Consider the following 23,515-nt stretch of genomic DNA (forward strand, 5'->3'; position numbering starts at 1 on the left):
TATAATTACCCCTCATGCCAGTGACTTTTAACAGCATGAAACCTTTCCCCATAAAAAGCATATACCACAAACATTTTGCATGTAATTTCACAGGTTGATGGCCCTCCTAAAGCCTCTTCATAGACTCCTTTTTCAGAAGTGTAATTATTTCTAGAAATTGGCCCATTTTCCCATGTATATCCTAGAAATGCCAACTTCTAACAATCTTCAACTTATTTTGTAAGCCAATCAATGTTACCAGTTAAAAACTACCTAGAATATTAATGAGCACAAACATATCCAGCTTAAAAGCATTTTATTAAGCATATTTAGATGTTGCTTCCTACCTTTTAAGAATAAAAAATGCCTTTTAATAAAAAAATCTATACTAAAGTCATTTTCCTTTGTGTGAGGAAATATGAATGAAATGTACATTCATATTTAAAAACAGAGTATTGTACTGCCAAAACTTTAAATACCTCAAGAGCACACCACATTTTAAACACATTATGTTCATGCAGCTATTTCAATATTCCTGGGAATGGTGGGCAATTAGCCTATCTATGGCTTAGGATCTGTTTCCATGCTTGCGTCCTGAGCTTCTTCTACCTCTGAGAGTTTTTCATCATCTGTAATTGAGAAGGAAACATAAAACCTTAGTCAAGTTTGCCTACATTTTATATTTAATGAACACATGAAAACATGTTTATCCTTTATTAACCAATACAGTTAAAGCAAAGATGGCTACTAATTGAATCAAACTGTAAAATTTATGTGATAGATTTCACTTAAAAAAAAAAAAATCTAGGCAGGGTGTGGTGGCTCAAGCCTGTAATCCCAGAACTTTGGGAGGCCAAGGCAGGTGGATGACCTGAAGTCAGGAGGTTGAGACCAGGCTGGCCAACGTGGTAAAACCCGGTCTCTACTAAAAATACAAAAATTAGCCGGGCATGATAGCATGTGCCTATAATTCCAGCTACTCAGGAGGCTGAGGCATGAGAATCACTTGAATCTGCGAGGTTGGGATTGCAGTGAGCCAAGATTGCACCACTGCACTCCAGCCTGGATGACAGAGCATGATTGTCTTAAAAAAAAAAAAAATGGGTCTTAGGCTGTTCTTGAAAACAATCAGAAGATCAGGTAACATAGAATTTCCAGCTGTCTACAGTGAATATAAAGAGCAAGTCTCCAGTTCCTCAAAGCACCCAGCAATCAGTGGGTATGCAAACGTTCTTAGGTACTGATTCCTTATTATTGCCTGCCTGGGTCCTGAGTTGTTACATTATAGTAATCTACTAGAGTGAACCAAGAAAAACTCCAAATCTATCATCCTTCAATTTTTCTTAATTTAAACCACTAGATATATCTTTAAATCCTGTATTAGTACAAATTAAGACCTTTCTACACATATTCAAGAAAGTTGAACATGAGTACCTTCTAATGTCATCCAGCTATACTGTTCAGAAATTGAAGGTATATTCTCTCTCCAAGATATATATTTCAGAAGGTACATCACTGACTCATTTAAAAAATCTTCATAAACATTTATTTTGAGACTATTTCTACTTACTTTCCAATGTTTGCTGAAGTTCATGAATGGTACTAAGAAGAACGTGAAACTGTTTCCGTCTCAATTCCAGCTGTGTTAACAAGAAAAAATTTATACAAATGATTATCTATATATATATAGATATATATGATGATCTATAGATAGATAAATCACAGAGGCTAAATATCTATGCAAATACCTTATCTTCAACACTTTCTTTAATATGTGAAAGATGCTCTAATTCTTTTCCCAGAGCTTCTAGTTCCCTGGAAATAATAAAAACTGTGTTACATTTTGCTGAATGGGGGAAAAGAATTTACAATTAATAACTAACTTCTTAGTTACTAGATAGAGTTTTAAAAATAAAATTAAAAAAAAACTTATAAGGAGTTATAACACTCCATTATGGTGAGACTTTTAAAGACGATGATTTCTTCCTAACTTTTAAATATGGACTTACTTTAATTAAAATTACATTTTTGGATAAATTTTTAAAGTACAGAAAAATACAGATAATAGAATAACAAGACCCAAGAAATGATACATACTGTAGAGCTTAACTTCAAGGGTCTTTTTTTTGTAAAAGAAATAAAACATTGCCAATTAACTCGAAATACCCTTGGAACCTTACCCCTAGTCCTCTATCCTGGGCCTTTTTATCTCCTCTACCTCCCACTCAGGCAACCACTATATCATTCTAATCCTTTTTTATATATATACTTGTATCACTGAATAATATACAGTATTGGTATATAATATTTGAAAGGGGGTTCTTACTTTTATAAATTTTTATTATTCTGTATGTGTTTCAGGAATTTAATAATAATTTAAAATTTATTATGTGTTTTTTCACTGATTATGTTTTGAGGAGTGTGTTTTAACAGTACATAACTAGTTTATTCTTTTTAACTGAAATTTAATATTTTAATATATGAAGACTACATTATAGATAGATAGTGGACAAATAATTTGTCCACTCTATTTGTCCATATTACATGCATTTATTTTAGACATATAGGTGGTAAGGTCAGAGGAAAATAAAATCTAACAGAGAAGTATTAGAAAATATAATATCAAAGATCTGATCCCTCCTTTTGAAACATATTTATTTCTGCAAAAATGAAATGCCTAGGGTAGTATATGAGCATTTATGTATAAAGGTTAGTTCCTTTCAAAGTAAAGCTCTACACTTACTTTAATGTCTCATGCCTGTCTGGATGATGCTGGATCACTTTTGCCAAAGCATCATATTCTGAAAGATATAAAAATGTTTATCAAACTAAGAGCTTATCAAAACAAAATGTGTAATATCACAAGCCTCTCCTAATCACTTCCCTAGTACATCAAGAAATGAAATCACTGAAAGATGAGTATTGCCAGTTTTAGTTGACTGAGTTATAACTACAATGATACATAACATCAAAAGTGTTCTAAACAGGGATTTCAGCTCCCTAAACTTTAGCACTTTTTTTCCATTTATATGTTCTGGACAGAACATAAAAGGTCAGCATAAGAATAAGTGAACTTAAGTTATTACTGATGATCAAACAGACTGATTCTGAGAAGGATCTTACCCACTAGTTGTCCAAAAAAAAAAAAAAAAAAAAAGAAAATCAGTGAATATGTCCATCCATTAATTTGAGACGTTAGTTAACAGCAAATTACACTTCTCACTCATTCTAAAAGTTAAGATTTCAGAAACTTACAAATAACTTAAAATTCAAGTTCTACTTTCTGCTCCACTGAGACCTCCAAGATAAGTCATGTAACTCCTGTTAACCTTTCCTCTGAAGTGATGAATGACAGGATTGACTTAAAAGCCTCATTAACCAACAAAAACACTGCAAAATATTTTTAAATGACTTTAGAACTGATACTAAGTTGGTATATCTTACTGTAAACAGGGCACTAAAACTTCACCACACACATTTTAGACTGAAAAAATAAACTTTTAAAAAGAGGAAATTAAGCTTCATCTTAGTTAATTAAAAAGTAAAATTTATTGTTTTAGAACTGATCATATTAATTCAATAAAACAATGATTTTTTTAATACAAATTTTTTGAATTACAAAAAAATACATGCCCTGTGTAAAATAAAACAAAACAAAGCCAGAGAAAAGAACCTAAGCCACAAAAACCCACCACTTTAAAATAACCACTAACATCCTATTTTCTTCTAGTTTTTCCTATCAATGTAACAGTTGTGATTATAAATTATAATTTTTACTTTTGCTTTTCTTCAATTTACATTATAGGAGTAGTGCCTCTAACATTAAAAATTATCTGGAAATAGCATTTAGGAACTATATAAGAACATACTCTAACTTAAGAGATTATAACAAAACTCAACTTTAACTTTCTTATTAAATATTCTAGATAGTCTATAAATGTTTGCTTCCTTCGTAGTTAATGAAAACTCACAGAGTTTAAATTATTTTCCATTTCATTTTTTGGAAAGTAGGTCTATTAAACAAACAAGAAAACTCAAATCGTTTATCTAGTGTATTTATGTAAATTGCCTCTGCTGATTAACTATAACATTATTTAGGCAAAAAGGTTCAAGATGGTAGAAATTTAATACTTAAGAAATACTGGGAAAAGAAACAAAAAAGGAGAAAAACAGAAAAGAAATACTTGGATAATCAGTGTAATCCAGCAAAAACATTTTTTTTCAACACAGACTTCTTTCTCTATTTTAAAGAACAATATAGTTTTAAGGAATTAAATGTGGATAATTTTTTAAAAATCCAGGTTGATTCAGGCTGAAGATTTTTCCTCACAACATTAAAAACTGCATGAAAATAGTAGTCAGTAATAAAGTATTTGCACATTAAATCTCTCAAAACCCTTACCTTGGCGATTTTTTCGTATTCGTTTTGCTTGAAGAATTTGCTTTTTGCACTCAGCAATTTTTTCATGTGCTCCAGCAATGCTACATTCTATATAAGAAGGTTTTTAAAACATAGTTGTAACAATATCAATAATTCGTGTTTAATTTTAAAATGCATTTATAAATTAAATTCTATTGCTAACAAAATAGACACTAGTATAAAAAAAAAAGCTGTAACCCAAAGTACCATATCATATTAGAATGCACATTTTTGTAGCTAACATTTGCTGTATTCTTTCCATTAATACTGTAATTATTATTCTTTCACTACCAACCAAAGAAAATTGTTAGCAGATATTGTTTCCTTTACACCATACAAAATAAAATTACAGATAGAAATATTAATATTCTTTACCTATTTCCTTGTAAATTTTTTCATAATTTTCCATTTCTCTGAGATTCATATCATATACTAGTAAAGTTTTGCCCATTGAAAATTCACATTGAGACAGTGTGCTCAGCATACGCTGGTACTGGCTATATCTAATGAGAAAGAGAGAAAACCAAAATAAAGATGTTTGTAGACTGACAAAACTTAACGATTATAATGCAGGCAAATATTTGCTAATTAAATTATACCAAGTTCTGAGATAGTCATTTGCTTATTTAAAATAATTCAGAATATCTGTTCCTTAAGTTTTCTTTTTATCAAATGTACCACATCTGAATTTATAAACTAGTTACACATGCAAAGATGAGACTGTTGTTCTTATCAATGTATACTTTATTCAAATAATTATTTGCATTTTGTTTAAAATACATTATGAATTTTTTATCTTCACAATTCTGTCTCCACAATTTACTCTATAAAATTATTTATGTGAAAAGCAAAGTTTACTCTCTCTCTCTCCCTCTCTCTCCCTCTCTCTCTCTCTCTCTCTCTCTCTCTCTATATATATATATATATATATATATACACACACACACACATACATACATACAATTGGGCATGGTAGCTCATGTCTGTAATTCTGGCATTTTGGGAAGCCACGGTGGGCAGATCACTTGAAGCCAAGAGTTCGACATCAGCCTGGCCAACATGGTGAAACCCCATCTCTACTAAAAATACAAAAATTAGTCAGGCATGGTGGTGCATGCCTATAATCCCAGCAACTCGGGAGGCTGAGGCACTTGTACTGCTTGAACCTGGGAGGCAGAGGTTGCAGTGAGCCGAGATTGCACGATGGCACTCCAGCCTGAGCAATAGAATGAGACTCCGTGTCAAAAAAAAAAGATTATATATATACGTGTGTGTGTGTGTGTGTGTGTGTGTGTGTGTATCAGACTGGTTCAAAAGTTAAAGATACTGGCAAAAACCATGATTACTTTTGTGCCAACTTAATACATACATATACTTATTAAACACATATCCTAATGGGTCTGAATTTAATCTTCATTTCTCCTTACCAATCTGCCTTCTCTATGTTTTATTAAACATATGGGAGGCCTCTGAAGAAAAGAAAAGGCCAAGAAAATCTACTCTTAATTAAGAGTTGACTCCACTGAACATTTAAGGTGAGTGAAAATTTGATCTATTCACAAGATCTTAATGTATGGCCTAAAATCACACTAGGACATTGGTATAGAAACAACAGTGAAATAAAATACCCTTCTTCCTGGGACCCAGAGTTGCACCATTTAATGAAACTCTTCACTAGCAGATTAATCCTCCGATCATCTCCAGCACCATCTCCATCAATGAGGAGACGCTTCCGTATGACTTCGTCTGCAGGAAAGAAGGGCAATGTTACCATCTGTCTCTTGGTAACTTTCAAATACAAATAACCAATATCACTGTTCAATTGTTTATTCAAAAGAAAATTATTGAAATGTAAATGTATTTAATGCCACTGAACTGTACACTTAAAAATGGCTAGCTAAAATGGTAAATTTTATGTTATGCATGTTTTATGATATTGCATATAATAAAAATATTTATATAGTAAAGAAAAAAAAGTTATTGCATGACTACCATGTGTCAGGTACTGTTCTAGGGCCTGAAATAATAGCAGTGAAAAGACATCCTTACAGAGTTGGCAGTCTACTGGGTTGTTGAGTGGAAATAATTTTCAGACACAATCAAGGAAATAAGCCAATAATTCTTAGAGAACCTTTTGTGAAATAATTTGCCCAGACAGACAGAAATCCAAATGTTTATGTCTCTGGCCAGTGAGAGGCACTGATAAAAGGAATAGACAGGAAATATTTAAAAGATGTAGTGGCAAACTAGGAAAAAAGAATGGGTCAGGGAAAAAGGAATGAATTTGTTAAATAAACATATAATTTAAATTATAAACATATAATTTAAATAACATATAATTTATGTGTTAATTTAACAAACACATAATTTTATTTGTTAAATAAACATATAATTTAAATAAATATAAACATATAACATGTTAAATAAACATAATTTAAACAATAATTTGTTAAATAAACATTAAATATAAAATGTATATAATTTGTTAAATAAACATATAATTTATTTAACAAATGAATTTGTTAAATAAACATATAATTTAACAAATTCATATAAAATGAATTTGTTAAATAAACATATAATTTATAATTTAATAAATAAACATATAATTTAAATAAACATATAATTTAAAGGAATGAATTTGTTAAATAAACATATATTTGTTAAATAAACATCTAGGAAAAAAGAATGGGTCAGGGAAAAAGGAATTAATTTGTTAAATAAACATATAATTTAACATATAAATAAATAAACATATAATTTGTTAAATAAACATAAACAAAAAGGAATGAATTTGTTAAATAAACATATAATTTGTTAAATAAACATAAGTCATGCAATAACTAAGGCTGGGTGTGGTGGCTTATGCCTGTAACCTCAACAGTTTGGGAGGCTGAGGTAGGAGTATCGCTTGAGCCCAGGAGTTCCAGACCAGCCTGAGCAACACAGTAAGACTCTGACTCTACAAAAAATAAAAATTAGCTGGGTGTAGTGGCATGTGCCTATTAGGCCCAGTTACTTGGGAGGCTGAGGAAGGAGGATCACTTGAGCCTGGGAGATCAAGGCTGCAGTGAGGCATGATCTCACCACTGCACTCCAGCGCCTATAGGCAACAAAGCAAGATGCTGTTTCCAAAACAAATAGTATATATATCATATATTATAAATACATAAATATATTATATATTTATATTATAATTTACAAATATTTATATCACAAATTTATAATATATAATATATATTATTTATTATATATTATACATTATTTATATATTATATATTTATACAAATATAAATATGAATAATATACATGCATATTATATATATTATATATAAATATTATATGTAATATATATACACATATTATATACATTACATATATTATATATATATATAGTTATCTGTAAGGTTTCTTTCCCCATAAGAATTTTTTTTTAAACAATACTTTCTGACTTTTGCCCCAAGAAAAAGAGTAAGAGGAAAAAAACAAAGCAGTGTACATGACAATGATGACCAACAAGCGGGGTCCCAATCTATCTGCCTGGCAGTCCTGAGCTAGTGTTCTTACCCAGACAAAATGATCCTGGATCATAACAAGAGCAAGGCAAATTAAAACCACAGTAAAATATAATTTTTCACCTAATAGATAAGCAAAAATCAAAAGATCTGATAAAACTGTTGGCAAAGGTGTTAGAAAACTGCACTTTTTTTTTTTAAACAGTCTTACTCTGTCGCCCAGGGTAGAGTGCAGTGGCACGATCTCAGCTCACTGCAACTACTACCTCTTGGGTTCAAGCAATTCTCCGGCCTCAGCTTCCCGAGCAGCTGGGACTACAGGCGCCTGACACCATGCCCAGCTAATTTTTGTATTTTTAGTAGAGATGGGGTTGAACTCCTGACATTGCAATCTGCCCACCTCAGCCTCCCCAAGTGCTGGGATTACAAGCGTGAGACACTGTGCCCAGCCAGAAAACTGCACTTTTATACACTAGTAAAATGTAAACTGGTAATTCTTTGTAGGGCCACTGAACAGTAACAAATAAAATTAAAAATGCATATATCTTTCTGACCCCATAATTCCAATTCTAGAAATTTGTCCTATATAAGTGCACCCATGCACAGAGACAGAAATAAAGGGGTTCTTAGTGGTCCTGTTTGTAGTAGAAAGATTGCAAACCTATTCATCAATAAGAAACTGGTTAAATGATAAAACATTCACATAATATAAGAGTATGAGCCAAAAAAATAGTGAAGATATATATACTGATACCAGAAAACTCTCCTTAGATATGTTGGGTAAAATGAAAACAAAACAGGTGTAGAGAAGCATATACAATATGTTGCCATATGTGTGAAAAAAGGCGGCTTTGGGTGTGCACGTGCATGTGTGTATTCAGAGACTATCCTTGGATGGATCCTCAAGAAACTTGTAATAGTGGTTATTTCTAGTAAAACAGACTACAGATAGAGGTGGGAAAAGATATAATTTGCCCGCATGTCTTAGTAGAACTTGGGGTTTTCTCTTGTTTTTTAACAGTATGCATTCATTATTTTTAAAAATATTATATTATTATTATTTTTTGAGATGGAGTCTCACTCTGTTGTCAGGCTGGAGTGCAGTGGCGTGACCTTGGCTCACTGCAGTCTCCGTCTTCTGCACTCAAGTGATTCCCTTGCCTCTGCTTCCCAAGTAGCTGGGACTACAGGCGCGCACCACCAGGTCAAGCTAATTTTTTGTATCTTAGTAAAGATGTATCTTCATCATGTTGGCCAGGATGGTCTCCATCTCCTGACCTCATGATCTGCTTGCCTTGGACTCCCAAAGTGCTGGGATTACAGGTGTGAGCCACTGTGCCCAGCCTCATTATTTTTCAAAAATAAATTTTAAAGTGTGAATAATTCCTAGAGAGCCTGCATACTGAAATAACAGCAAAATCTTTAAACAATAGTTCCTGTGTGTAGGCAGAAGTATTTTTGAGTGCAGGTGCAGTGGAGATAAACTTTGGAAGGCAGATGGCTCCAGTTTTAAAATATATTCTGTGATAACATCAAATAAACATTTTTAGAATTGGGTTTGGTTCTCAGAGTCATGGCTTTGGCAGACTGCTCAAGCTACATATTCATCAAGTGTTTTAATTTTACATTTTAAAAATACAAACTAATGCTTTCAGTTTTTTAACCACCAACAATATTATCTGAAGAGATTGAGACAAATAAAACAGTCCTGGCTGGGCGCAGGGGCTCATGCCTGTAATCCCAGCACTTTGGGTGTCTAACCAAGGCAGGCAGATCACGAGGTCAGGAGTTCGAGACCAGCCTGGCGAACACGGTGAAACCCCGTCTCTACTAAAAATATAAAAAATTAGTTGGGTATGGTGGCAGGTGCCTGTAATCCTGGCTACTTGGGAGGCTGAGACAGGAGAATTGCTTGAACCCAGGAGGCGGATGTTGCAGTGAGCAGAGATCGTGCCATTGCACTCCAGCCTGGGCGACAGAGCAAGATTCCATCTCAAAAAAACAAAAAACAAACAAACAAACAAAAAAACAGTCATTGAAGAGATTAAAATGCAGAAAATAAATATTAATAGAATTTTCTTACTACAAACATTTTAACTTTATTAAAAGGAAGCATCTAGTGGGTGAATCTGGTGGCACCGGTGCTATTCAACAGTTCCTTTGCTAGTCTTATTTGTGTTCCTCTCAAGTCTCCAAAAAATGCCATTTTCTTCCTATATGCCTAGACCTCCAACTATATTGACAATTGGAGATTTCAAATGTAAATGCATTCATGTAATAGGCAAACAACATCTGAAGCAAACTGAGGAGTGAGTGCCCTGACTGAGAGGAAAAATATGAACAGATCTAAGAGATTAAAGTTTGATGCTATGGTTTGAATGTCCCCTCCAAAACTCATGTCGATATTTAACTGCCATTAAAATGACCTGAACAGACACTTCTCAAAAGAAGACATACAAATGGCCAAGAGGTATATGAAAAAATTATAAACATTACTAATCAGGGAAATGCAAATTAAAACTACAATGAGATACTGCCTCACCCCACTGAGAGAGGCTACTAGCAAAAAGGTAAACAATAATAAGTGTTGGTGAGGATGTGAAGAAGGCAGTCTTATATACTATTGGTGGGAATGTAAACTAGTACAGCTATTATGGGAAAAAGATGGAGAGTCCTCAAAAAACTGAAAATATAAGCTGGAGAATTCACAACCTAAGTGTCCACACATCAATGAGTGAATGAAGAAAATGTAGCATCTATACACCATGGAATACTACTCAGACATAAAAAGGAATGAAATAATTGTTTGGGCGTGGTGGCTCACTCCTATAATCCCAGCACTTTGGGAGGCTGAGGTGGCTGGATCACCTGAGGTCAGGAGTTCGAGACCAGCCTGGCCAACTTGGCAAAACCCCGTCTCTACCAAAAATACAAAAATTAGCTGGGTGTGGTAGTGTGTGCCTGTAATCCTAGCTACTGGGGAGGCTGAGGCAGGAGAACTGCTTGAACCCAGTACGTTAGGCGGAGATTGCAGTAAGCCTAGATCAAGCCACTGCACTCCAGCCTGGGCAACAGAGCAAGACTCAGTCTCAAAAAAAAAAAAAAAAAAAAAAAAAAAAAAAAAAGGAATGAAATAGTATCTGTTGCAGCAACCTGGATGGAGCTGGAGGTCATTATTCTAAGTGAAATAACTCATGAATGGAAAATCAAATACCATATGTTCTCACATTATAAATGGGAGCTAAGCTATGAGGACACAAAGACATAAAAAGTGACATAATAGACTTTGAAGATTCAGAAGGCAGAGGTTGGGAAAGGGGTGAGGGGAAAAAAAACTACACTAGGTACATTGGGTATAAATACACTACACATGTAGTGTACTACATGGGTGATAGGCGCACTAAAATTTCAGAATTCACCACTGATAGAATTTATCCATATAACCAAAAATCACTTGTACCTCAAAAGCTATTGAAAATAATAAGATTAAAATTTTACAAAATGGAAAAAAATATGAGCCAGGCACAGTGGCTCATTTCTACAATCCCGGTAACTCAGGAGGCTGAGGTGAGGGGACTGATTCGAGACCAGCCTGGGTAACATAGTAACACTATGTCTTAAAAAAAAAAAAAAGTCAGGCTTGGTGGTGTGGACCTGTAATTCCAGCTACTTGGGAGGAGTGCTTGAGCCCAGAAGTTTGAGGATGCATCTGTGAACTACGATTGTGCCACTACACTCCAGCCTGGGTGACAGAGCCAGACTCCTTTTTTTTTTTTTTTTTTTTTTTTTTTTTTTTTGAGACAGGGTCTGGCTCTGTCACCCAGGCTGGAGTGCAGTGGCATGATCTCAGCTCACTGCAACCTCCAGCTACTGGGTTCAAGCCATCCTCCTACCTCAGCCTCTCAAGTAGCTGTGACTACAGAGCTTTACCATGCTGTCCAACCTCCAGCTACTGGGTTCAAGCCATCCTCCCACCTCAGTCTCCTAAGTAGCTGAAACTACAGTTTCACCGTGCTGCCCAGGCTGGTCTCAAACTCCTGAACTCAATCGATCCGCATGCCTCACCCTCCCAAGTACTGGAATTACAGGCATGAGCCTTTGCGCCTGGCCAAAATATATATATTTATATTTATATTTTTTCTCACTCTTTTGTCCAGGCTGGAGTACAGTGGCATGATCTCAGTTTACTGCAACCTCCGTCTCCCGGGTTCAAGCAATTCTCCTGCCTCAGCCTTCTGAAAAGCTGGGAATACAGGCATGTGCCACCATGCCCAGCAAATTTTGTATTTTCAGTTGAGATGAGGTTTCACCATGTTGGTCAGGCTAGTCTCGAACTCCTGACCTCAAATGATCTGCCTACCTTGGCCTCTCAAAGTGCTGGGATTACAGGCATAAGCCACTATGCTAGGCTTCAGTACTTTTTTAAATTAAAAATAGAACTACTATATGATCCAGCAATCCCACTACTGGTTATGTGTCCAAAGGAAGTAAAATCAGTATGTCAAAGAGGTATCTGTACTCCAACATTTATAGCAGCCTTATTCACAATAGCCAAGGTATGGAATCAACTTAGGTGTTTACCAACAGATGAATGAATAAAAAAAAATGTGGATGTGTGTGTATACACATACACACACACACACATACATACACAATGAAATACTATCAATTATAAAAAGGAGGACAACCTGTCATTTCAACATGGATGAACCTGGAGAACATTTAAGTGAAATAAGTCAGGCACAGAGAAACAAATAATGCATAATCACATTCATATATGGAATCTAAAAAAATTGGTCTCACAAAAGTAGAGAATATGATGGTGGTTATCAAAGGTCGGGGTGGCTAGGGAGAAGGGAGTTGGGGAAATGGTGGTCAAAAGATATATACTTACAATTAGGGGGAATAAATTTCAAGAGATCTAACTAATTGTACAGCAAGGTGACTATAGTTAATGATAATATAGTATATTCTTGGAAAATGTAAAAACAGTGAATGTTATATGCTCTCACCACAAAAATGAAACTGTGAGGTAATGCATTTGTTAATTAGCTAGTTAACCATTCCACAATGTATATATACTTTACATATATACTGTCAGTTTAAAATAAATATATAAAAAAGAAGGAAATTTAATTGCCATCGTGCGAATATTAAGATGGGGAACTTTGAAGAGGTGATTAGGTCATTAGGGCTTTTATGCAGCTATTGTGGAAACAGGTTTATAATCTTGGAGTGAGCTCCTGATAAAAGGGTGAGTTCAGTTCCATTTCCTTTCTCCATCTCACACTCTCCTTTGCCATGTGATACCTTTTGCCATGTTATGACACAGCAAGAAAGCCCTCACCATATTTGGCCCTTTGATGTTGAATTTCCCACCCCCTAGAACCATGAGACAAACTTCTATTGTTTATAAATTACCCATTCTCTGGTATTCTATTACAGCAGAGGAAAACAGAATAAGATGGAAAATTGTACCTGCAGTATGGCTGTTGCTATAACAAATACCTGAAAATGCAAAGTGGCTTTGGACCTGGGTAAGGGGTAGAAACTGGAAGAGTTTTGAAGCGAATGCTGGGCACAGCCTATATGGCTGTGAATGGAGTATTGAAGGCAATTTGGCCAGGGCTCAGAAGACTTCAAACTAGGGAGAGCTTAAATCTTCTTAAGGATTCCTTAAGTGGATGTGATTACAATGTTGGTAGAAATATGAATGATAAAGGCCATTTTGATGAGACCTCAGATGGAAATGGGGAACATGCTATCAGAAATGTAAAAGCCATTGCTGTTTTACAGTTGCAAAGAACTTGGCTGAACTGTGTATGTGTCTTAGGACTTTATGGAATGCAGAACTTAAGAGCAATGAACTAGAATATGTAGCAGAAAAAATATCTAAGTAGCAAGGCATTCAGGCTGCTGTGTGCCTTTTAACTATGTTTAGTCAGATGCAAAAGGGAAGAAATGACTTAAAGATAATTTATAATAAAAAAAGAAACAGAAAAAAAGAATCAGAAAATTTGCTTCCTGGCCACACAAACAATGAAAAATTGTGGAGGAGAGAGATCCAAGATGGCTGATGATTAGCAGCTCGGGCACGTACCTCCCAGTGAAAGCGCAAAGAACGAGAGGACGCCACACTTTCAGACGAAAATTAGTTGCTCACGGACCAGGAGAGTCCCAGTGGAGGAGATCCACGGGTCGCCAGGGCGACTCTTGTGGCCGGCGTGGCGGTTTTGCTGGTGCCTTAGCACGCCAGTTCTTGGTGCAGAGTCCGGAGATTCCCGGGCAGAAAAGCACCATCAATCTTAACACCGCTGTTTTGGCCGGCTCAGTGGATTGCTCAGATTTCGGCGCAGGGAATCAACAAGTTGGACGTCAGAGACCCAGTTAGAAAGTCGGTAATTATAAAGACGACAGACGGACAAATATATAATGAAGGGAAGAAACCAGCGTAAGAAGGTAGAGAATACTCAAAATCAGAATGCCTCTCCCTCTACAGGGGATTGCAATTCCTCATCAGTAATGGAACAAGGCTTAATAGATTACACCTGTGTTCCAATAACAGAAGCAGGTTTCAAAACGTGGGTGATAAGAAACTTCTGTGAATTAAAAGAACTTGTTCTAACCCAATGCAAAGAAACTAAGAACCTTGAAAAAAGGTTTGACGAAATGTTAATGAGAATGGACAATTTAGAGAGGAATATAAGTGAATTGATGGAGCTGAAAAACACAACACGAGAACTTCGCGAAGCATGCACAAGTTTAAACAGTCGAATTGATCAAGCAGAAGGAAGGATATCAGAAGTTGAGGACCAGCTCAGTGAAATGAAACGAGAAGACAAGAATGCAGAAAAAAGGATGAAAAGGAATGAGCAAAGTCTCCAGGAAATATGGGACTATGTGAAAAGACCTAATTTACGTTTGATAGGTGTACCTGAATGTGATGAAGAGAATGAATCCAAGTTGGAAAATACTCTTCAGGATATCATTCAGGAAAAATTTCCCAACCTGGCAAGGCAGGGTAATATTCAACTCCAGGTAATACAGAGAACACCACAAAGATATTCTTCAAGAAGACCAACCCCAAGGCACATAATCGCCAGATTTATTAGGGTTGAAATGAAGGAGAAAATACTAAGAGCAGCCAGAGAGAAAGGTCAGGTTACCCATAAAGGGAAACCTATCAGACTTACAGCAGATCTCTCAGCAGAAACCCTACAAGCCAGAAAAGAGTGGGGACCAATATTTAACATCCTTAAAGAAAAGAACTTTCAACCCAGAATTTCCTATCCAGCCAAACTAAGCTTTATGAGCGAAGGAAAAATTAAATCTTTTGCGAACAAACAAGTACTTAGAGAGTTCACCACCACCAGGCCTGCTTTACAAGAGCTTCTGAAAGAAGCACTATACATATAAAGGAACAACCAATATCAGCCTTTCCAAAAATACATCAAAAAGCAAAGAACTTTAACACAATAAAAAATTTACATCAACTAATGGGCAAAACAGCCAGCTAGCATCAAATGCTGGTATTAAACTTATATATATTTTAATTGGATAAAAAGCCAAAACCCATCGGTATGCTGCATCCGGGCCCATCTTACATGCAACAATACACAAAGACTCAGAGAGAAGGAGGAAGATGTACCAATCAAACAGAGAGTAAAAATAAACTAATAAACAAAAAGCAGGAGATGCAATTCTCGCCTCTGATAAAGTAGACTTTAAAGCAACAAAGATCAAAAGAGGCAAAGAAGGACATTACATAATGGCAAAAGGATCAATGCAACAAGAAGAGCTAACGATTCCATAGATCAACGAGATAGAAAATTAAAAAGGATATTCAGAACTTGAACTCAGACCCGGAACAAGTAAACTTAATAAACATTTATAGAACTCTCCACTTCAAATACACAAAACATACATTACCACCTCACACCTATTCCAAAGGTGACTATATAATTGGAAGTAAATCACTCCTCAGTAATCGCATAGCATTTCATAGGTTTAAATTAAATATTGGTTGGCTGTTTGTTTGTTATCTTCTTCCCTTATTCCTTCCTGACTACATCATTAAGTATAATTATCAGTATAAAAGAGGTTTTCAATACCCATTACTAAATTGCATTCTAGCCTGAGCAAGAAAGCAATACTCCCATTCTCTCTCCCTCTTTCTTTTCCTTCTTCCTCCTCCCCATTCTCTCTCTCTCTTTCTCTTCCTTTTTCCTCCTTCCTATTCTCTCTCTCTTTGTAAAAAAAATAAAAAAATAAAAAAAAATAAAAAAAAGAAAAAAAAGAAAAATTAGAATTTTAACAATTATTATCTTTAATTTTTAAATGTCTCGTTTGTCGTTTTAGTAGCAGATTAAATGCCTGAATTATCTAAGTTTTGTAAGGAATTGGTTGCTTTTTAAAAATTAGGCATTCCTATTAAAATATATTCACAGGTCCCAGCCTAAGCTAGAAGAGGAAAAAACTTTCAGCACTTAATTTGTAAGATAATATATAATTAAATGTTCACATAATTGTGTAAGGAATGACATGATAAACTAGATCTGTCTCTTTCTCACACACACACTTTAAGTAAATTTATACTGAGGTCTATGAAGATAGTTTATTTGAAACAGTATTACAATCATAGAATCAAATTAATACTATTGTATTGGGCCTTTCTGTTAGCCTAGTTTTTTGTTTTTTGTTTTTTGGTTTTTTTTTTGACAAGACCTTTAATTTCTTTTGTAAACTTACGGCAAAAAAAAAAAAAGAAAAATTGTGTTAGAGAATACTAAGGGTGCAGCCAAGCAACTGTTTGCTAAATAGATTAGTATGCGTAGAAGGAAACCAGTTGTTACTAATCAAGGCAATGAGAAAAAGACCCTAAAGGCATTCTGAAGATCTTTGAGGCTGGGCCACATACTCTATTTCATGAAATGAAGTGTTGCCCAAGTCTACAATCATAAAGAAAACTGAAATCTTTAAACTAAATTTGTTGTAATTTTGTCTTTTGACAGATGTCCACAAAAGGGCCCGGAGATAGCTGATGACCTGAGACTCCTTGAGGAACACAGGAAAAGGTGATGCTAACCTTCTTTTTTGGGGGGTGGGGGGCATTGCCTCCTTCACGAAGCCCTGAGGGTTGTTAAGTCCCTCTCAGATCTGAGCTCTGCTCTCTTAAGCATTTAAGCTCCTTGATATCTTTGGCTTTGGGGGTATCAAGGTTAGTTTGTGCTGTGAGAGAGCATTTGACTTTGGGGTACTTAGGGTTAGTTTGTTGCTGTGGCAGGGCACATGACTTTTGGGTTCATAGTGGCTGACAAGTCACTGGTAAGGGCTATATTTTTTTGGCTTCCACTCTGGTGATATCTCTTGCATGATGCTATAAAAGGCTTGAGTCAAACCCTGAAGAATGTGGCTGGACAGAAATATGGGTTGCATCCCATAGACGACCAGCATATGGCCAGAGCGAAATGTGGGTTACAGTCTTTGTGGTTAACATACAGGGCTGCAGTAGTAAAGGTAACCGACAGCAGTCACGGTAAGTGGTTATTACCAAGGGGTGGAGAGGGGCATGAACTCTGGCTTTTGGAATTCATAGGTATGTGTGTTCTTTTTTCTTACATGTTTAGATGAGGGAGGCCTCAGGCATCTGACTGAGTCAGACAAAAAAGACAGAAATTGAAAAGTCATTAGCTAAGTTGGTCAAGGTGATCTCAAAGCCAAAGCCATTTTGGGTTTGAAAGACCCAATATCCAACATAAAATGGTTTCCTTAATTTCTAAAGATCTGAGTACTCCGCCTTCTGGCCAATCTGACTTTTTTGCGTATAAGGTTTCTGGTTCTGAAAGCTACAAATATTTACAAATGGCAAAATCTTACAAAAGATAATTCAGAATTATAATGCCATTACATGGAATGTTCCAGATGAAAAAGACTATTCATCTAAGAAGTGCACTTAAACCTCGAGCATCCCAAATTAGGCAGCGAGAACAGAATTCTTATCGGCATTCAGAAGGCTCAAAGAGACAACAGTGCTCTAAAATCATGTTTTAAAAAGACTCACTGTAATGGCCTGGCGTGGAGGCTCATGTCTGTAATCCCAGCACTTTGGGAGGCCGAGGTGGGTGGATCACTGAAGTCAGGAGTTAGAGACCAGCCTGGCCAACATGGCGAAACCCCGTCTCTACTAAAAATACAAAAATTAGCTAGGCATTGTGGTGTATGCCTGTAATACCAGCTACTTGAAAGGCTGATGCGGGAGAATCGCTTGAATCTGGCAGGCAGAGGTTGCAGCCAGCCAAGATTGCACCATTACACTCCAACCTGGGCAACAGAGCAAGACTTGGTCTCAAAACAAAACAAAACAACAAAAAAGATTCACTGTAAAGAGCTAATTAATGAAAAGTTGGAAATGCAAGACACTCCCTTACCAAGGATGGTAAAAACTGATATGACTCCTACTGCGCCCCCTCTGCCCCCACTTACTTTGCCTGAATATTAAAATCTACTCCTAAATATCCAGTCTGCTAACTTTGTCTGAATTGCCTTTCTTCCCTGAAAAAAGCAGTTAAACAGTTTCCTTATGAGAGAATCATCTGAAAAATCAGAAGATAATCCCCAAGTGACTTGCACTCCCTGGACAAAAATGGACTTCAGGGCTACAAGATTTTCCTAAACCTAGAGAAGAATGTTACAAGTTTTGTGAAGAATTCAGGGTCTTACTGGTAACTTACTTTTAAAAAATTTTAATTTCTTTATTTTTTTAAGATGAAGTTTTGCTCTTGTTGCCCAGACTGGAGGGCAGTGGTACTATTTCTGCTCACTGCAACCTCCACCTCCCGGGTTCAAGCAATTTTCCTGCTTCAGCCTCCTGACTAGCTGGGATTACAGACGCATGCCACCACGCCCGGCTAATTTTTTTGTATTTTTAGCAGAGATGGGGTTTGACCATGTTGGCCAGGCTGGTCTCGAACTCCTGACCTCAGGTGATCTACCTGCCTTGGCCTCCTAAATGCTGGGATTATAGGCATGAGCCACTGTGCCTGGCCTTACTGGTAACTTATGACCCCAGGATACTTTTTTTTTTTTGACCCCAAGATACTTTATCTGTACCAACTAGTACACATGTTGGTGTTATCTAGGGAGCCCCACATGGATGAAAGAGGCAGAATGGTAGTTTCCTGAGAATTCTATCAAGTACCCAACAAGTGCCATCTGATCTACTTAATGGGTCAGGCAAAACCCAAAAGACTGCAAATTACCTTTTCAAAAGCCATTCCCAAAGTATTTCAGCTCTATGACAACCAACAACCCAGAATGACATTTATGCTTGTCCTAGGTTGCATCCCCAAATAAGCAACCCCTAAAACAGCAGTTTCCAAAAATTGACTGCCATTTGTGCAAACAACCAGGATGCTGGAAAAATGACTGCTAAAAAAAATTTCTAGGAAAGCCCCTAAAATCAGGCTTCCCACCCACTCTGTGATTAAAAAAAAAAAGTTCCTATAAATCTGGTATGTATTGGTATAAATGCTATCAGTCATAATTTTGGTTGAGAAATAACCAAATTTCCTTGTCAAATGCATCATTATTATAATGAGCTCTTAAGTTATGTTGTCCACAGTTAATTGTTTTGGTTCTAATACCTTTTATGAAAGCTTTTTTGCAAGCAATTATAATCCAAAAGTGCTGTGTCTTCAAAAAGCTGTATCAAGAAGAATAAAAAAAGGTCAGGCACAGTGGCTCATGCCTATAATCCCAGCACTCTGAGAGGCAGAGGTGAGCAGATCACTTGAGGTCAGGAGTTGAGACCAGCCTGGCCAACAAGACAAAACGCTGTTTCCACTAAAAATACAAAAATTGGCCAGGTATGGAGTTGCGTGCCTGTAATCCCAGCGACTCAGGAGGCTGAGGCAAGAGAACTGCTTGAACCCAGGATGTGGAGGCTACAGTGAGCCAAGATCATGCCACTGTACTCCATCCTGGGCAACAGAGTGAGACTCTGTCTCAAAAAAAAAAAAAAAAAGAAAGAAACTCTGACATAACTTTTATTTTATATCATTGGACAACATTTCTAAAACTTTAATGAAGAAACTGTAAACCAAAAACAAAATTCTTAGCTCTACAGCCAATTGAATGGGCCCCCCTTACCCTCATTTAATAGGCCAAGGGTTTTCCAAAGTAAACCTGAAAAACTAGTTCAGGCCATGATGGGAATGGAGGTAGGATCAGAATGCCTCATTATACCTTCCTTCTAGAATTCAGGCACAATTGACCAGCATGAACATTAAAACAGAAATCTTAAGACTGACCAAACCAACTCTTTGTACCAATAAGATACAATACATGACAGACAGCAGACATTGAAAGAAATTGAAGTATTTTACTCCAAAATATATTTCTTTTATGGATTTTAAAATGGCCCTGCAAAGTTATCTTGTGGGGAAAACATACATTCTGTGGAGAATCCCTTTCCCTTTCTAGGCTTTCTCCTGATCCAGGAGAGATTAACTAGAGTCTGGCACCTTTTTAAATCTGGTAAGAAATATTTACCATCTATCCTCCAGGAAGCCTGCTCTCTGGATGTTTCATCTGTATAAGAACCTTGGCCTCCACGATCCCTTATTTTAACCCAGAAATTCCTTTCTATTGATTGCAGGTCTTCAGATAATAACATAACTCAACCAATTGCCAATCAGAAAATTAACTCCACCTGTGAACTGGATGGCTTCCCCATCCCCTACCTTTGAGTTGTCCTGCCTTTCTGTACTGAACCAATGGTCATTTTACATGCATTCATTGATGTCTGCCTGTAACTTCTGTCCCCCTAAAATGTATAAAATCAGCTGTAACTCATTGGCATGTTCTCAGGACCTCCTGAGGCTGTGTCATGGGCATATCTTTAACCTTGGCAAAATAAACTCCTAAATTGATTAAAACTTGTCTCAGTTACTTTTGGTTTACAAATCTGATGGGTTTGTAAAACTGCTAATGAAGATCAAACAGAGCATGAATCAATCACATGAACCTGACTGAATTGATAAATAAAATTCACAACTTGTATCATCCTATAAAAGTCAGAGTAAATGTTGAAGATTTATCTATAGACATATCTATGTAGATACATATTAAGCATTCATACATAGGAAGTTTTGCCCAGTTAGGATTCCTTACAAATTTGCTTCTGTCTCAAACTTACTGGGAAGATCATTGTGTTTCTAGATTAAACTGTGCATAAACAATTGCTGCCTAGAAACTCTGTGGACAAGAATTACTGAAATAACATGTATAAAGTGCAGAGCATAGCTCCAACAGCAACAAAATAAAAAAAGTAAGCTCTTAGTTTGAGAACAGCCCTTGTTCTTTTTAAATTTAAAGATGGCCTGCTGCTGGTAGCTCCTACACAAATGGCATGAGCATTATTATTTTTAATGACACCTTATCAATTAGCTCCACACTGAACACACTGAAAACATGTTTTGTTTACTATACACATTGACTTCACAAATTATCATGCTTGAAACCCTCTGAAAGCAATTTGAATGCCTACATTAGTAATTCTGGTGGGCTTTGGTCTATCCTATAAAAACAGTAAAGATGGCTTAGCAGATTTTATTTTTGTTATTTTATTGATGTTATCAACATCACTCCTTAGTTGTCATAATTACTTTCTTTACTATGAGGATCAACATCATCTGGAAAGAGTTTCTAAACCAAAATACTTGACACCTGCTGTGAGGGTGGTGGTTTTCCACCTGGCTTTAGGCTTCAAGGACGATGGCTGGATAATACCATCCATATAGCTCCTGGAAAGACTGAGGAGTGTGAATCTGAGTCAAGAAAAGGAGTCAGCAATTAACTTCTCATATAAGTAATATGACCACATATTGTCTAGTGTATACTGTCTACTAGGCAGGGGCATGAGATAAATATTTGCTCATCAAAATGCTTCATATCCAATATGAAATGTTAACCACTGAAGACATAAAAAACAGGTTTGGTTTAACAGTAGACTATTATCACAATTCTAGAACTTATGACTTCCTACTGGATTTGGTTATATGTTGTACCATAATTGCACATACAAAATCTCTGTCTTTCAAAATCAGTTTAAAATCAGTAATGACACATTGATACTGAAATGTAAATATTTACCTGCAAAATGGAATACATATATGCCAACATATACCCAGAAGAAATACAAAATTACTCAAGACACTAAGCCTCAAAAAGTCCTTTCAAGAAGTTAGATTTTAAAACTCTATTTTTCATAAACATAAAGGCAGGAAGAAATGACTCCTTTATAGTTACTAGAGCAACTCTAGATTTTCAGGCCTCTGGTCAGATGACACAGCCATTTTAGCTGTGCTCTCATTTTAGCATAAAACAGGCAGTTTCTCATAAATCTAGACTAATATTCCTTTCAAAATTCATAATTGTTCTTTCCCTATATTTGCCATTAAAACCTTGATTAAAAAACAACTTTAGAGACAGGTCAAGGCTTGATAACCAGTGGCAATAGCATCACTGTTATGTAACTCCCTGCTAAGGCTAAATTACAGGTCAAATATGGCTCCATTTGAGAAAGGGCTGCAATCTCACCTGCCTCTGTGAACTAGTAATCCTGTGATCTACCAGTGAGGATTAGCATTTCCTTTCTAAATGCAGTTTGGCAAAAAATTCTGTAGGTGTTAAACTGAAAGCCACAGGAAAGGATAACAATTTCAGACAGAATTATAGTGGGAAAAGCAGCTGGCTACTAATACTAAGGCAAGATAGCAAGATATACCAAAATTAAAGACATATATACCTTTTAACTTATCTTTTAGAAAGTATTCTCACAAGTATACAAAAATATCTACGCAAATATCTCCATTGTAACACTGTTTGGAAGAGTAAAAAACTGAAAACAAACTAAATCCAATAGAGGATTTGTTTAAAAAATTAATAGACTATAAACGCTGATATAAAAGAATAAGGTAGATCTATATTCAGAAGAGCTCCATGATAAGCTAAAAATTAAAACAATTGAACTCATGGAAGTAGACAGCAGAGATGGCTACCAGAGGCTGGGAAGGGTAGTGGGGTGTGTGGTGGCAGGCGAGAAGAGATGCTTAATGGGTACAAAAATATAGCTACATAGAGAGAATAGGATCTAGCATTTGATAGCACAATAGGATGATTACAGTCAACAATAATTTATTTCACATTTTATACTAACTAAAAAAGCATAACTAGAATGTTTATAACAAAGAAATCATAAATGCTTGAAGAGGATGGGTATCCTGTCTACTACGCTATGATTATTTTGCATTGTATGCATGTATCAAAATATCTCATGTACCCCATAAACATATGCACCTACTATATCATTAAAAAATTTTTATGGGTATATAAAAGTTGAATACAGACCAGTATGTAAATGGTTATATAAAATTTTCAAGCATATATACATACAGGTATACTAGGCAACAGATATATAACACTTAAATATGCTAAGTATTGTTTTAGATGCTTTTCACATATAAATACACTTAATTCACACAATAGCATTATAGATATTCTTATCCCTATTTGACCAAGGAAAAAGCATCTTGCCAAAAAT

General features: G+C 35.8%; 1 protein-coding gene across 3 annotated transcripts in view; it reads right to left on the minus strand.

Annotated features, from left to right (window-relative positions):
- Window positions 1-278: 278 nt before the first annotated feature.
- The window catches only part of THOC7 (THO complex subunit 7), a 30,015-nt gene continuing 6,778 nt past the window's right edge, over window positions 279-23,515 (minus strand). For 2 of the 3 annotated variants that reach the window (XM_021674932.2, XM_064367307.1), the window contains exons 2-8: window positions 6,028-6,145; window positions 4,775-4,902; window positions 4,382-4,468; window positions 2,723-2,780; window positions 1,728-1,794; window positions 1,550-1,619; window positions 279-608 (exon numbers count right to left, since the gene is read on the minus strand). In XM_021674932.2, coding sequence (XP_021530607.2) covers window positions 541-608; window positions 1,550-1,619; window positions 1,728-1,794; window positions 2,723-2,780; window positions 4,382-4,468; window positions 4,775-4,902; window positions 6,028-6,145 — 596 coding nt within the window. In that variant the 3' untranslated portion in view covers window positions 279-540. Of the gene's footprint in view, window positions 609-1,549; window positions 1,620-1,727; window positions 1,795-2,722; window positions 2,781-4,381; window positions 4,469-4,774; window positions 4,903-6,027; window positions 6,189-23,515 lie in introns of those variants that run through there. The other variant, XM_064367306.1, reaches the window with a different exon arrangement.

The sequence above is a fragment of the Aotus nancymaae genome, unplaced genomic scaffold, assembly GCF_030222135.1.
Source record: "Aotus nancymaae isolate 86718 unplaced genomic scaffold, 86718_ANA_hifiasm-v0.15.2.pri h1tg000067l, whole genome shotgun sequence".
Lineage (NCBI taxonomy): Eukaryota > Metazoa > Chordata > Mammalia > Primates > Aotidae > Aotus > Aotus nancymaae.